General features: G+C 35.2%; 1 protein-coding gene across 8 annotated transcripts in view; it reads right to left on the bottom strand.

Moving 5' to 3' along the window:
- RANBP17 (RAN binding protein 17) overlaps positions 1 to 15669 on the bottom strand; it is a 310785-nt gene that overhangs the window by 119335 nt on the left and 175781 nt on the right. For 6 of the 8 annotated variants that reach the window (XR_014146975.1, XM_081826302.1, XM_081826303.1 and 3 more), the window contains one exon: positions 6261 to 6329. The exons of the other annotated variants lie outside the window; for them this stretch is intronic. Coding sequence is in view for 5 of the 6 variants with exons in the window: in XM_081826302.1 (XP_081682428.1) it covers positions 6261 to 6329 (69 nt within the window). In the remaining variant the exon portion in view is untranslated. The remainder of the gene's footprint in view (positions 1 to 6260; positions 6330 to 15669) is intronic. 8 annotated transcript variants of the gene reach the window in all.

Here is a 15669-nt window from a genome sequence, read left to right as displayed (position 1 = left end):
CAAATAATGCTGCAATAAACATAGGGGTGTATATATCCTTTTGAATTTGTGTTTTCATTTTCTTTGGGTAAATACCCAGTAGTGGAATTACTGGATCATATGGTATCTCTATTTTTAATTTTTTGGAGGCACTTCCATACTGTTTTCCAATGTGGCTGCACCAGTTTACATATCCACCAACAGTGCACAATGGTTCCTTTTTTTTTTCACATCCTTGCCAACACTTGTTATTTCTTGTCTTTTTGTTTCTAGCCATTCTGACTGGTGTAAAGTGATACCTCCTTGTGATTTTGATTTGCATTTCCCTCATGATTAGCGATGTTGAGTGTCTTCTCATGTGTCTGTTGACCACCTGTATGCCTTCTGTTTTGGCTATTTTTGTTCCTGTGGCTTCCTGGCTTCCCAGATGAATTTTTTTTTTTTTTAAGAGATGGGGACAGGGGCAGAGGGAGAGAGAGAATCTTAAGCAGGCTCCCCACCTAGCACAGGGCCCAATTCAGGACTTGATCTCACAACCCTGAGATCATGACCTGAACCGAAATCAAGAGTTGAACACTTAACCGAGCCACCCAGGCGTCCATTCCCAGATGAATTTTACAATCAGTTTGTTGATATCTACAAAAAATCCTGCTAGAATTCTAACTGGGAATACATTGAATGTATAGATTAATTTGGAAGAGAATTAACATCTTAACAATACTGAATCTTCTGATTAGGAACTCTGTATATCTATATCCTTTTATGTAGGCCTTTGATTTCTTTCATCAGTGTTTTATAGTTTTAGCATACAGATCCTATATATATTTTGTTAACTTTGCACGAAAGTGTCTGGAGGGGGTATTATTTTACATAGTGCTTAAAAAAAAACAAATTTAAATTTTTCATTGGTAGGACATAGAAATGCCATGACTTTGTTTATAGACCTTGTATCCTAAAACCTTGCTAAATTCATTTATCAGTCCCAGGATCTTTTTTGTGCATTTTCTGGCATTTTCTATATAATCATGTCATCTGGGAATAGAGAAAGTTTTACTTCTTCCTTTCTAATTTGTACGTTGAAGAATTTCTCTGTCTCAGTGAACCAGATAGGACTTCTGGCATGATGCTGAATAAGAGTGGTGAGAAAGCACATCGTTGCATTATTACTGATCTTAGAGGGAAAGCATCCACTCCTTCAATATTAAGTATGATGTTATGTTTTAGCAGCACTGATCAGATTAAGGGAGGTCCCTTCTATTCCTGGTTTATTGAATTTTTACTAAGCATCACTGCTAAAAACTTTCTCTGTATCTCTTGAAACGATCATATGGTTTTTCTTCTTTAGCTTGATAATAAGGTGAAGTTACAGTGACTGATTTTTAAATGCTGAACCAGCCAGGCGGGGATGATTCCATGTCATTGTGCTGTATTATCCTTTTTAGATACTGTTGGATTTGATTTATACATATTTTGTTGAGAATTTCTGAGTCTATGATCATAAAGTATATTGATCTTTAATTTTTTTTTGGTAATGTCTTTGTCCAATTTTGGAATCGAGGATAATGATGACCTCATAAAATGAGTTGGGATATGTTTCCTTCTCTTATTTTCTGGAAAAGACTATGTAGAATTAGGATTATTTCTTCTTTACATGTTTGGTAAATTCTCCAGTGAAACAATCTGGAAATAGAGTTTTCTTTATTGGAGGGTTTTAAACTATGAATTCAGTTTCTTTAATAGATAGAGGGCTGTTCTGGTTATCTATTTCTCCTTGAATAAATTTTGGTAGTTTAGGTCTTTCACAGAAATGGTCCACTTAATCCAAGTTGTCAAATTGTATTACTTTATTATTCCTAAAATGTCTGTGGGATTTGTACTGATATCCATACTTTCATTCTTGATGTCAATTTGTGTTTCTTTTTTTCTTGGTCTGTTAAGCTAGATATTTATTAATTTTATTTATCTTTTCAACTAGCTTTTGATTTCAATGATTTTCTCTATTGTTTTTCTGTTTTCAATGTCATTGATTTGTGCTCTTATCTTTTTATTTCCTCCCTTCGTCTTGCTTTGAACTTAATTTGCTCTTTATTTTTTAAGTCAGGGGTAGGCAATCCATGGTCCATAGACCAAATGTGGCCCATGATCTTTTTCTATGACCCTTAAACTAAGAATGGTTTTCACATTTTTAAAAAGTTGTAGAAACAAAACAAAAACAGAAAGGAGCAACATATGTCAGAGACCATATATGGCCTGCAAAGCCTAAAATATTTACTATCTGGAAAAGTGTCAACCCCTATTCTAGATACTGATTTGAGCCCTTTCTTCTTTTTCTAATCTGATTATTTAATGCTATAAATTTCACTCTAAGCATTTTTTAGCAGTATCCCACAAATCATGATATTTTAGATTATATTTTCATTTAGCTCAAAATATTTTTTTACATATTGAGACTTTTTCTTTGGCCCATGGACTACTTAGAAGTGGTTGTTTCATGACCAAGCATTTGGTTATTTTCCAGATAGCTTTCTGCTACTGATTTCAAGTTTAATTTTTTTATGATCTGAAACTTACTTCATTGGATTTCTATTCTTTTAAATTTGCTAACATTTGTTTTATGGCCCAAAATATGGTCTATCTTGGTGAATATATCATGTGCATGAGAAAAGAATGTGTATTTTACTGTTGTTAGATGAAGTGTTCTATAAATGTCAGGTAGGTCAAGTTGGTTGATAATGTTATTGAAGTTTTCCTAGCCTTATGCATATGTTATACTGTCCTGTAGCTTTTGGATGGCCTGTTCTTTTAATTTTTTCATTCTTTTTCTATTTGTGTTTCAGTTTGGTTACTCTTTCTTGACTTACCTTGGAGGTCAGGGATTCTTTCGTCTTATGTGTCAAGTGTATGAAGGCCTTCAAAAACATTCTTCATGTCTGTTAAAGAGTTTTCCATTTTTAGCATTTCTATTTAATTTTTTCTTATTATTTTCAATTCTGCTGAAAATACCCATCTGATTTTGCATGTTGTCCACTTTTACCATTAGAATCTTTAGTGTATTAATCATAGTTATCTTAAATTTCCTGTCAATTTCCTGTCATACACTTCTAACATCTGCATCATAGCTGAGTTTGGTTTTGTTCATCTCTTGGCAGATTGCTTTTTTTTTTCTCCTTGTAAACTTTGTTGAAAGTCAGACTTTTTCTGGATTTTGCTCTTGTAAATGGGTATGACTTTCTGCTAGGCCTTTCATGTGGGGGTTTAATATAATGGTTAGGAATTGGGTTGAGTCTGAGATTTTTTGTTGTATGGTTGCCCACAGTATATCATAGGCTTCAAATTATTCTAGCGATATCTATTATTTAGAGTGGGGGCTGATTCTCAAGAGGAATTGTCTCAATGTCTGTTCTACCTTTAGCATGAGGTCTTCCCTTTGTGCTGTGCCTCAGACACGATCTGTCCTAATGCTCTTGCAACTCTCCAGCAGTATTCCACTATTACATTATTACTTGTTACTTGACATTGGTTAGTCTGATGATGGAAATGAGGGAGCGTGTTCTCTGTCATTTTGATTAGGTCTCAGAATTAAGCAGGCACTGTGTCTTTGGGTCTTGAGTGTATGGCCTTCTCAGGACTCCAGCCACGCCAGTAGCTGCTGTTCTGGGCACACTATAAATTCCTGTCCCTGCTCCACAACTGGGGCTGCAATAGGTTTTCAATGGTTGCTCTTTTAAATATGTAAATTAGTACTTTTTTTCTTTTTTTTTCCAGAAGAGACATGGCAGAAGGGTTCAGGGGAAGTTTTGTGTCTCTCCCACTGTTGTTCCCTTCATGCTAGCCTGAACCTTGAAGGATGCTTTCTCAGGACTCTTGCCAGTACCCTTTTGGGGCAGAAGGGACAGTGTAGTGGGGTATGTGGAGAACATTCTGCAAGGAGGTACAAAGTCCTCATGTATCTAAGGCCAGCAGGGGCTCCACTTTCTCTTGGCAGCCCATACTTAGTCTCCATCAGTTCAACCATTCCAGCCCCATCACCTGAATGGTGTTGGCTGTGTTTGCGACAGGTAAAAAAGTGCTTGTGCTCCTCTTCTAGCAGGCACCTCTCTCTTCCTGGATTTTAGATTATATGGTTACTTTACAACCTTAGCTTTCTGACAGGCTCAAGGAGTCATAAACTTGCAGCTTGTCCAGCTTTTTTGTTGTTTTAAGGATGGGAGTATAGCTCCTTCAAGCTTTCTATAGCTCCAAACAGAAACTGGAGGTCTGTTGTTTTCACTCCTAGAATTTGAAGGGAGAAATGAAGGGGGGGAAATCGGAGGGGGAGACGAACCATGAGAGACTATGGACTCTGAGAAACAAACTGAGGGTTCTAGAGGGGAAGGGGGTGGGGGAATGGGTTAGCCTGGTGATGGGTATTAAAGAGGGCACGTACTGAATAGAGCACTGGGTGTTACACGCAAACAATGAATCACGGAACAGTACATCAAAAACTGATGATGTAATGTATGGTGATTAACATAATAAAATAAAAAAAATAGAATTTGAATCAAAAAGGTCTCCAAGGCAATCCAGTTCACTACTTTATTTTACAAATGAGAATACCTAAACTCTAAAAGGAAAGAAAGGACTTCTTTGGATATTTAGTGAGAGTCAGGGCAATTTTACCTATTTACACAGTGACTCCTTATATTGAGTTTTGGAGCGACATATAGGAAATCTTTTACATGTCTAGATTTCCTAGACATGTAAAAAGTAAAAGAAGGATTAAAATGGATCATGAGGATCAGGTATAATATTAAGTTGAATACAGGGTATAGATAAAAAGGGGAGGGGGAGAGCTATCAAAATTTGTAAAAGCAGATTCTAAGGTTTCATGCAATGGAAGAGTTAGGCCATAAGTTGGTGCCACATTTTCAGATGTCCAAAATGAAAAAGAAAAGATTATTTTACAGTCTTTGCTATCTATAAGAGGAATATATACGCATTTCTTAAGCAAAGGGCAGCATATCCTGGTATTAAAAATTTTTTTTTTTAGATTTTCATTTATTTGACAGAGAGAGAGCAAGAAAGCACAGCAGGGGGAGGGAGAGGGAGAAGCAGGCGCCCCACTGAGCAGGGAGCCCGCCGCGGGGGCTCGATCCCAGGACCCAGGGATCATGACCTGAGCCTAAGGCAGACACTCAACTGACTGGGTCATCCAGGCGCCCTTCCTAGTACTAAATTTTAAAAGGAATTTCTCTCCTGTGGCTTCCTATAGGGACCACTAAGAAATATGATGGGATCATACTCTTAACAGCACCTCTAAAGCAAATGCAATTATCAGGTTTTATACAAATGTTGGAGTTAGTCTTTGGATAGAAGTGTTCAGTCTTCATATCTAAACCTATTTTTATTCCACTATGCAGTTTAAAGTACAGCAATTCACTAGGATAGACTGCTATTACACAAATTATTAATGACCACTGGATCACTGGATCACTGGTTGACTCAGTTAATGTCAAAATAGGTATGGCTTATGTTACAAAATTCTTTCAGATTGGAAGGATTCTTATCAGTTTGTCCTATCATCCCATTTTAGATATGAAATAGATCATGATAGATACTTTGTAAAAAATAGAAGTACAGGCAAGTTAAATTCCTACTCAGTTTAAAAGGAAGTCTTTGAAAACCCAGGTAAGCTGACAAGGTATTTTCTCTTTAGGATGCTAGTGATGTCAATAATGGAACTTTACAGATATTTTTAAATAATTCATAGGAATTAGAAACATTAAAAAAGGAAAACAAAAGCCAGCCATAAGCCCTCCTGCACTGCTAACAATTTACTGGAGCGAACAAGGGTCAAAATCTATCTGGACAGAAAGACCAGGAGAAATGGTGAAGCAAAAGAAAACAAAGAGTTACCCTAGGGAGAAGATTTACCGCAACTGCTCCAGCTAGACAACTTCGCAGCTCCACATTTCAAGTCTATGATGACTTTTTATTTAAGTTTATACATCAAATGGAAAATTAATAATTTCCAAATTTCTAATTAACCACGGAAGGGGAGTGACCTAGAAAAGACCTAGGAAGGAAGTAATACATAACTATACATAAGAAAACATTTAAAGAAACTCCATTTGCACATGACTATGACTATAGATTAAAAACTCTGCTACAAAGACATTCTGAGCCTCACTTTAAAAGAGTTCTAACAGTCTCTGAAAAAATACAAGATTGGTTTTGGATACTGTTCAAGATGCGTCTTCTGAAAGTGCTGGGAAGACCACCTCTTTATAATACAATCTTACCTCAAATGGATCCTGCATTATGGACCCAGGGGACAGAATTAGAGAGAGACTCCAGCTCTCGCTCTCTCTCTTTAAAAAAGAAAAAAGAAAAAAAAAACAGGTGGGGAGATTTGAGTAAAATGAAAGTTTTATATAAATATGTAAGTCTATTATACACAGACAGCTATTACAAAAATGAACACCCAGTTAATATTCTTGGGCATCTTGACAGGGGAGAAAATAATTTCATTTCCCATTTGGCATTAGCTAACTCATGTTTGGAAAAAGTAAACATTTATTAATAATGCTCATATGAGAAAAATACTTCTATAAATTAAAGGGAAAGAATGTTACTTTGGATCTATAATCCTACAGTCTTTCAGTTGAAATGTTAGTTGATCTTAATGAGAGAAATTATTTGATCCAAGGATCAACTAAATGGAAATTAAGATGAACAAAAGTGCATAAAAACAAAATTAACTGTATATAGCAATTGCATGCCTCATAGCACCTGTCCTCACATGTAGAAAAGAACATCAGCCTTTGACTGATTATTTCTTTTTGACATGATTTATCACCCGGTATTCTTTAAACTTGATAAAGCAAATTAATCTTTGATTGCAGGCGGCACTGGAGGTTGCCATTAGTCATGTAGTTTGGTGAGGTTCCTTGTGTTTCATTTACCAGGCACACAGAAAGAGAGCCCAGAAGCAATTGCCTCAGCTTTGACTTCTTTCCCAATCCACCCAGGAGAAATGATCAAAGAATTCAATATACGGTATTTTAAATTACTTCTATAGAACTGACCAACAAGGGAAAAAAGAATTTTCTCTTTACCCTATTTTTATAATTATTTTTTAACCAAGGACAAAGGAACAGTTACAACTTGTATTTCAACATTAACAACTCAAATAGACTTGTTTCTTTGTTGTTAGGACAAGGGGTGGAGGTGGGGATAATTAAAAATTGGTTTTGAAATCAGAATCTCAAGAAAGAAAGGACATTTGGAATCAACTATGCAGGAATACAGAAATAGCAAATACTTGAGATTGAAAAGATTCTTGCTCCAAAACCATCGTTCCCATCTTTTACTGGAAAAGAAATATCTTCTAGATTAGTAAACATTCCATCCTAAAATATTATCCAGTTCTTTCTTTGTTTTTTTTTAAACAGTACAAAATGATCGGAAAACTGCCATGACTATTTTGGGCTTCCTATTTTAGAATTTAACATTAAAAGAGCATTAAATTGGCCTAATACTCACCATCACTCATTCTATTATCTTAGTGTGCAGAAGAAAGAGAAAGCTTATCTCATGAAATAACTACTAGGGAAGAAGGTCTGAGTTAGAACTTAGGGCTTTCAAATGCTTTTGGTCCATTCCTTAACTGACAATTGCCTATCAGAGACATTTTCCACAATTTCAAAAATACAGATTCTTCTGTTATACTACCGTTAAACCATCACTTCATATATAATCTAATCATCTCAACAATCTATTTCTTCACTCTAGCCTAAAGTACAGGACTGAAAAGCTGATCCCTAAGAAAGGTGATAAATTAGGCCAAATATTAAATCTTCTAAAACTGTAGCAAAAACAATTTGAAAAGAACACCAGAGAACTTAATAAACCTCCAATATTTATGATAGCCTCAATTTCCAATTAGCCTGCATGGAAGACATTTGTACACCTAAACAAGAGGAAGAATTCTCTGTGTAGCCTAAACCCACCCTTTAAAAATCACTTATTCTTTTAGAAAGGAATCCAAAGAAAAATGAATGATCATTAAAAATATCAAACTCCATTTAAGATTTATGCAATGTTTTCACTTTCAAAAAATATTTCATTAAAATTAACCAACTGAAGTAGGCCTAACATCATTGTTTCCAGCATTTAATTTTAGGTGATACCATCTGCTCACAGAACAAAATTCTGCAAGTGATAAATGTGCAAATAAAGGCATTACATGTGAGGATGCTTAAAAGACCTTTTTCTTAAATGAAACATAAGAGCAGTTCTCAAAGCACTGCAATGCACGGAAGCAAGCTCGAGTACAACAATGCTCTTTTTCAACAAAAGAACTGTTAATGTGCTTAGTCCAGTGTTTGAGGAATCACACTAACCAGGCTCCTGGTCATACACTTAAGCGCAAACTAGTAATGCAGTAACTAAGTTTCTGTTAATTTTCCTGCCATCTGTATATGAACTGAAGATTTGGAGTAGCCTACGTACACAGATATTCACAGACTGAGCAATAATACGATTGTTTGAAGCATTTATTAAAATAGTATCACAAAATGTAATTTCCTAAAAACAATCCTCTATTTTCCTTCATCCGTTTGAAAGTTCATTGGAACTATTATTTTCTAAATAAACTGTAAAGAGTTAGGAATAAATCTTTACAAAACAATTACATTAAAATGCACGAAACTGGCATATATTATCTCTAATTGCAAATAAAATGCATCAATTGGTTTGGCTAACTTAAGAAAGCTGGCAGGAATAATTAACTATAATATTCACAATAATCAGAGTTATGAGAACTGTGTATCTCTTTATTAGCAAATACTGTCAGATAGAAAGAAAATATATATGTAACTGTACATTATCTTTCTATATATATATATATCCACATTATTATGTCCATGTTTTAACTCAGGTTATTAAAAGGCAAAAGCTCTAAAATTAATCCCATGAGTTATTTAATGAACAATTTAGTTGAAACATTTTCTTCTAGAATCATTATAAATTACTAGTTTAGAAAATCAGAAAAACTATCAGAATAGAGTGATCAAAAGAACTTCAAATATGGATATTAAAACAAATTTTAATCTTGTCCCTGCATATGACTCAAAGAAAGGTGAAGTGAGAGAAACTTGCTCCATAACAGGGATTTAAGCCTTTTTTCTTTTTTTAGAATAAAGGACGTTTCAAGAAGGAATAAATTCAGTATGACAATTAAAAGTATCTTTCCCTTTTTATTAACACTAGCTGTCACTTGTATGCTTATTTAAAGCAAGTTCACATATAACAACTTACTATATATATATGAATATACATTTACTGCTTGGCTCCATTGAGGAACTATAAATTTCATCTATTGAACATTAGCAAAAAATTACATGTGTTTATCATCTGGATTATTCTCAGATTAATAGAGATAAATGACAAAACATAATCAGTAGCAGCTCTGCAACTTAATCATTGCATCTGAGCTATAGGAAGCACTTAATTACTCTCATTTACTAGGTTCAATCTAATGAGAAAGCATTAGCCAAATGAAAAGAATGCAGTACAAACAAACAAAATAGTTATACCATCATTAAAAAGAAACTCTGACAGTGCAGGTGACAGCATAGGCAGGATAAATTACCATAATGTTCTAAATGCTGAGCTGTCAGCATGCTAATGCCATGATCAGATACCCTGGGAATCTCAGCACTATAGCTGTCAGAAACTGGTATCATAAATCACCTCTCTCTACTGTACTGCTCATTATCACAGCTATAGTATACATGTTTTTCAGCATACTTCAGTACAAATTTGAAGGCAACACTTATTCTTATGAGTGGGTCTGTTTACCCTCGCAGACATTGTAGACAATCCTTGCCTAATAAATGGATACTTTATTTTGCAATCATGAACTAAGGGATCTTAGAACATGATAGGCCTCTGCTTTAATTCATAAACCACTTGAACGAAGAGACTGCAAAAACAGCACATTTTCCCAAGCTATACAATACAGTAGCAGTGAGCTAGATAAATTAACATCATTCCATTTAAAGAAGTATCATTATTTGGAAGCTATTCCTGCATCTGGAAAACAATCGTAGCAGATACAAACTAGAACTACTTGCAATTCATAGGAACATTTAAGGAAACCACCAACAGAATGAAAAGGCAACCTATGGAATGGGAGAAAATATATGCAAATCATATATCTGATAAGAAGTTAATATCCAAAATATATAAAGAGCTCATACAACTCAACAGAAAAAAAAAACCCAACAGCAAACAATCTGATTTAAAAATGGGCAAAGGATCTGGTTAGATAATTTTCCAAGGAAAACATACAAATGTCCAACAGGTATATAAAAAGGTGCTCAACATCACTCATCATCAGGGAAACGCAAATCAAAACCACAATGAGATATCACCTCACATGTCTTAGAGTGCCTACTGTCAAAAAGATAAAAATAGTAAGTGTTGGCAAGGATGTGGAAAAAAGGAGCATTGTTGTGTTTGCTGTGCACTCTTGGTGGAAAAGTAAATTGGTGCAGTCACTCTGGAAAACAATATGGAGCTTCCTCAAAAAAATTAAAAATAGAACTACCATACAAGCCAGGAATTCTATTTCTAGGTATTTGTCCGAAAAAAACAAAATCACTATCTTGAAAAGACATCTGCACCCTGTGTTCATTGAAGCATTATTTACAATAGCCAAGACATAGAAATAACCTAATTGTCCACTGAGGAATGAACCATCAAGAAAATGCAGTGTGTGTGTGTGTGTGTGTGTGTGTGTGTGTGTGTGTGTGTGTGTATGTAATGGTGTCCTATATATATAATGTGGTATATATGTGATGTGATATATATATATATAATGGAATATCATTCAGCCATAAAAAAGAAGGAAATCCTGACATTTTCTACAACATGATGTGTGGACCTTGAAGGCAAATAAGTTAGAAAAAGACAAATAGTGTATGATCTCACACAAATGTAGAAACTAAAATTAAAAAAAAAAAAAACACTTAAAACTCACAGATACAGAGAACAGACTGGAGGTTGCAGTGGGGAGAGGTGGAGGGTTGGGCAAAGTGGGTGAAGATGGTCAAGAAAAAAAAAGACATAATCTTAACACGTTTTAGGGATACTTTTTATTTTATAGAGAAAAAGACCTAGTATGTTTGAAAGCTTATTATATGTAATCTCACAATAGCCTTGTGGGTAAGTATTATTATTCTAGCTTTGGAGACAAGTAACCTGAGGATCTCAGAGTTTGAGAAACTTGCCCAAAGGCCACTAAGTGGTAGAACCATGTTTGAACCCAAGTCTGTATAATGGCAAACTGTATACCCTTATCACTGGTAGAGTTAGCAAAGGATTTTGGATAAAAAAAAAATCTAAGAACATATGAAACATGACAGATTTCTCAAAAATGTTGTATGAATAAAAACACGTATACTGTAAGTTCAGTATAAATGAAATCATATCAAACTGCTAATTTCCATTCACCAGAAGAAACAGCTAGAAGAGAAATTAGCTTTTCATCTTCACAACACACTTTGTCATACAATTGTGCCAAGGTAACAGATGCTTATGGTGATATATCTATATTCTCAAACTGATTCTTACTAAAAAGCATAAGATAGATTTAAGAAGTAAAATGGTTTTTCACATACACACACAGAGTATTTTTAAAGTATTTTGACTGAGTATAAAAACGCAAGGAAACGAAAAAAATATTATGGTATATTCAGGAAGAAAAGCACAATTTCCAAAGAAAATAAAAATGATGCAATGACATTTTTTTATAATCTGTTTGAAGGCTCTTGTGCTTATTCCAAGAAAGGAATGGTGTTTCCTACTGACTTTTTGTATCCTGGTGGGGGGTAAGTGATGGAGGAGGAGAACAAGAATTGTTCTAACTCATTCAAAACATGAATTTAATTACATGTTTAAACTTCAGTCAGTTTTACCTTGATGATTATATAGTTCTATCTATTATGTTGTAACCAGAATAACTTATTGATGTGAATTTAAGTACCTTCCTGATTTAGATATACAACAAAGCCTATGATTCTTTTTATTTATTTTTTATTTTTAAGATTTTATTTATTTGTCAGAGAGAGTGCGTGCACAAGCAGGGGGAGCAGCAGGGGCAGAGGGAGAAGCAGGCTCCCCGCTGAGCAGGGAGCTGGATGCGGGACTCAATCCCAGGATCCCAGGGATCATGACTGGAGCTGAAGGCAGATGCTTAACTGACTGAGCCACCCAGGCGTTCCAATTCTTCTTTTTAAAAAGTAGAGCCCTGATGTCAAATAGATCTGCTTAATGCTCATTTTCTTTTCTTATGCTGCATAAAATAGTTTGTTTTTGTAGATTTTGATCCTTTTCTGGTTCTGTCTAATTTTACCCACATGATTCTGAAACATAATAATATGATTCACTTCTAGGGGCCTACTGTGTCCCAAGCACTTTACATATTATAAGACGAAAAATCCTACAAGCCCAGAGGGTGTCTTTGAACCCAGGTCAGTCTGGGACAAAGCTTGTATGATACTATCCATTGTATAATATTGTTTTCTGCCATGAGTTTTCACTTGCTTTCTTAGATTGCCATGGGAAGAAAACTCTCTATCACACTCATTTGTTTCTCTGACATAATTTTACAGAACTATTAACTGAAAAGGCAGCTCTGGTGGCTACTGGCTAACTCAGCACTAGTAGATGTGGTTGGAGGTGGAGAGGAGAGTTCTGGAGGGGCTGAAGCAAGCTTTGGGGAGTGCACTCCATCACCTCCCCTGACTCCTAGATGGCGCTATGGGCTAGACTCCAGCGCCAGACTGGAGGAACTCAGAGATTGAGGGAAGGTTTGGGGCACAAGGAGGAGGAGTTGAAGGAAGGAAAACTCTCCTCTAAGTTAAAGCCCACACAGCTTTCCTTAACTATGAGCCAGCTATCTGAAATACCATCCGAATTAGGCACAAGCAGCGCTATATTTCATTTTTATAACAAAATGTGTGGCAATAGAATGCTATAATTGATTCCTATTGACCCACACTGTAATTTCAAAGGTGAAATGGATAAAATTTCATTTTTGTTTTGATTGATTCTCAGACACAAGAACCGCTAGGCTTGTAGCTTTACATTTTTCTATCCAATCCTCCCTCGTCCCCCTTTACCATCACTATGTGGTCAATGACTTAAAAAAAAAAAAAAAAAACCACCCCAAAACAGGGGCACCTGCGTGGCTCAGCTGGTTAGGCATCAGACTCTTGATTTTGGCTCAGGTCATGATCTAAGGGCTGTGAGATGGAGCCCCTCGTTGGGGGTGGACCCAGAAGATTCTCTCTCTTCTTCCCCCCTGTGCTCCTCCCCCCTCTCTCCTAAAAAACAAACACTCCAAACAAACCTCTATGACACAGAACAACAGACTCTATGCTGGACAAGAGGGATAGATACATTTTCTTGAGGACTTCATCCACTAGTGTAGGAATCTAATCTCTTCAAACTAGGTTATAAAATCTCTGAGGAAGGGCCAAATAAATTAATTAATGTAAAGATGCAATAAGATCTGTTGAAATAATAAATTGGCAAATATGATATTCATTGTTATTTATGAATTTAGAGGGAAGAATTTTCATCTCTGAAATTCACTTTCAAACTTTTTTCTTGAAATTCACAGGCTAGTTAGTGACAGTGCTCGTGACTAGAATCTACTGTGTAGATTCCAATGTTATCAACCTTATCATTCTCATGCTTGTCACCCTTCTCCCTCTCCTTTCACCCTTCATCACCATTTTGATAAACATGAAGTTCTCAAGTCACCCCAGACACTCACTAAGTCCCTCTTCATAAGACTGGGGGAGGAACTTGTCCTTCCTATAGAGGGGGAAAAAAAAAATCACAATATCTTCATTAGCCAATATTTTATTGAGCTTTCTTTCAGTATTAAGTGGTGTTATAGAAAACATATTTTAAAAAAAATTTCCCCCAAATTAGCAATATGATATTTTCTTTTCTATGTATCTTCTTTGTCCCTTAATAGTAACAGAAAGCCATGAATGTTAAGTTTGTCTTCAATTCTCTCTAAAAGTCAATAAACTATCAATCCAGATGGCATTTAAAAATTCATATTAAAGTCATGATTTCATTGAAATGTACCTCTTTGTTCATGTCCATTTTACTGAGCCCCAAAATGATATAACCTGAATGATAATGGTAGGGTACAAATGCTATCCTAGTTAGCTTCACACTGCATACCCCAAAAGATGTTAGCTAGTCTTAGGTCCTACTAGCTCTCATTTCATTAGAATAAAATTTATAGCAGTAAAAACTAGCAGGTTTTAAAAGATTTTAAATTTTGTTCCTGAGAAAACTATCACCTATGTCCAGGCTAATGGTATTCACCATACAGGAGTCCCAAATCCCTTTGACCATGAAACACTAGTAAAGCTTGTTGGAATACCTTTAGGTTGAGCACTAAGTATGTAAGTAAGGTAGTCCCATAAAACACTCCCACCTGCAAAAATTAAACTAAAACCTCTTCTCCCAGCATAAATGGGGTAATTCATTATAATACATGGATATGTAAAATCTATACCTATATGTTCTTCGACCTTCTAAGAAATTCAGGATATTGTTCTCTTTTAATGATCATATGTGCAACTCAACTTGGAAATAAATTTTGTGTTACAGTGAACATTTTCCTGGGTCCATTATATAAATAAAGCAGACCATATCATCTCATTTTATCTCGAGGGAGATTAGATAAAGAACATGTAGTCATGGTTTTAAAAAATACTTTAGCATTGTATTAGATCTGAACAATCTCTATTTTCATAGTGGAAAGAAGATGTTATTACTAATTAAATTATACTCACATAAAATAGGCTATGACTTTTTATTCACATAAAATCAATGGCAAACATCATAAAGAATAAGGAAGATGTTATTTCTGAGAAATTTTATACCAGTTTGGAAAAAATATTTTCTATTTGTTTTCTGTTCTATTTCTCCCATCTAACATAACCAAGACTACAGCTGGTCTGTCTCTCCAGTACTTAAACACAGAATCTGGTATATGCTTAGTAACTGTCAAATGAAAGCAATACACAGTTCCTTTAAAAACCATTTAGTGTGTCTGTACTATACTATGCTTCTGAAATGCTGAAAAATATACAATTGATGAATCCTATTTAGAACACTCAGCCACTTCATTATTTAAGAAAGAGAACAGAATATTCTTGTGACTGGATAAACTTCTGGAGGTGGTGACATACTAGTTGCAATACCAGTCATATGCTAAAGTAAAACATTTAAACACAATCTGCTTTAATTATGATGTAATTCTTTTCATGTATTTCATAAAAATTAACTCTGTAAATCTGACTCAAGTACACCAGAATCATATTCTGATATTCTGTACTGTAAGCTCTTTGAAAAGGCAAACTGGATCAGGAATATACAAGGGGTCTCAGCATTTTTAAAAATTTTTTATTTGAGGGGCGGAGCAAGATGGCGGAGGAGTAGGAGACCTGGATTTCGTCTCCTCTCAGGAATTCAGCTGGATAGGGATCAAACCATTCTGAACACCTACAAACTCAACAGGAGATCGAAGAAAAGAATAGCAACAACTCTCTGAACAGAAAAGCGACCACTTTCTGGAAGGTAGGACGTGCGGAGAAGTGAATCCGAGGCGAT

The sequence above is a fragment of the Leptonychotes weddellii genome, chromosome 7 (genome assembly GCF_054177405.1).
Source record: "Leptonychotes weddellii isolate Sample4059 chromosome 7, ASM5417740v2, whole genome shotgun sequence".
Lineage (NCBI taxonomy): Eukaryota > Metazoa > Chordata > Mammalia > Carnivora > Phocidae > Leptonychotes > Leptonychotes weddellii.
Note: the sequence above shows the minus strand (reverse complement) of the source record. Positions and strands in the feature narration are given on the sequence as shown.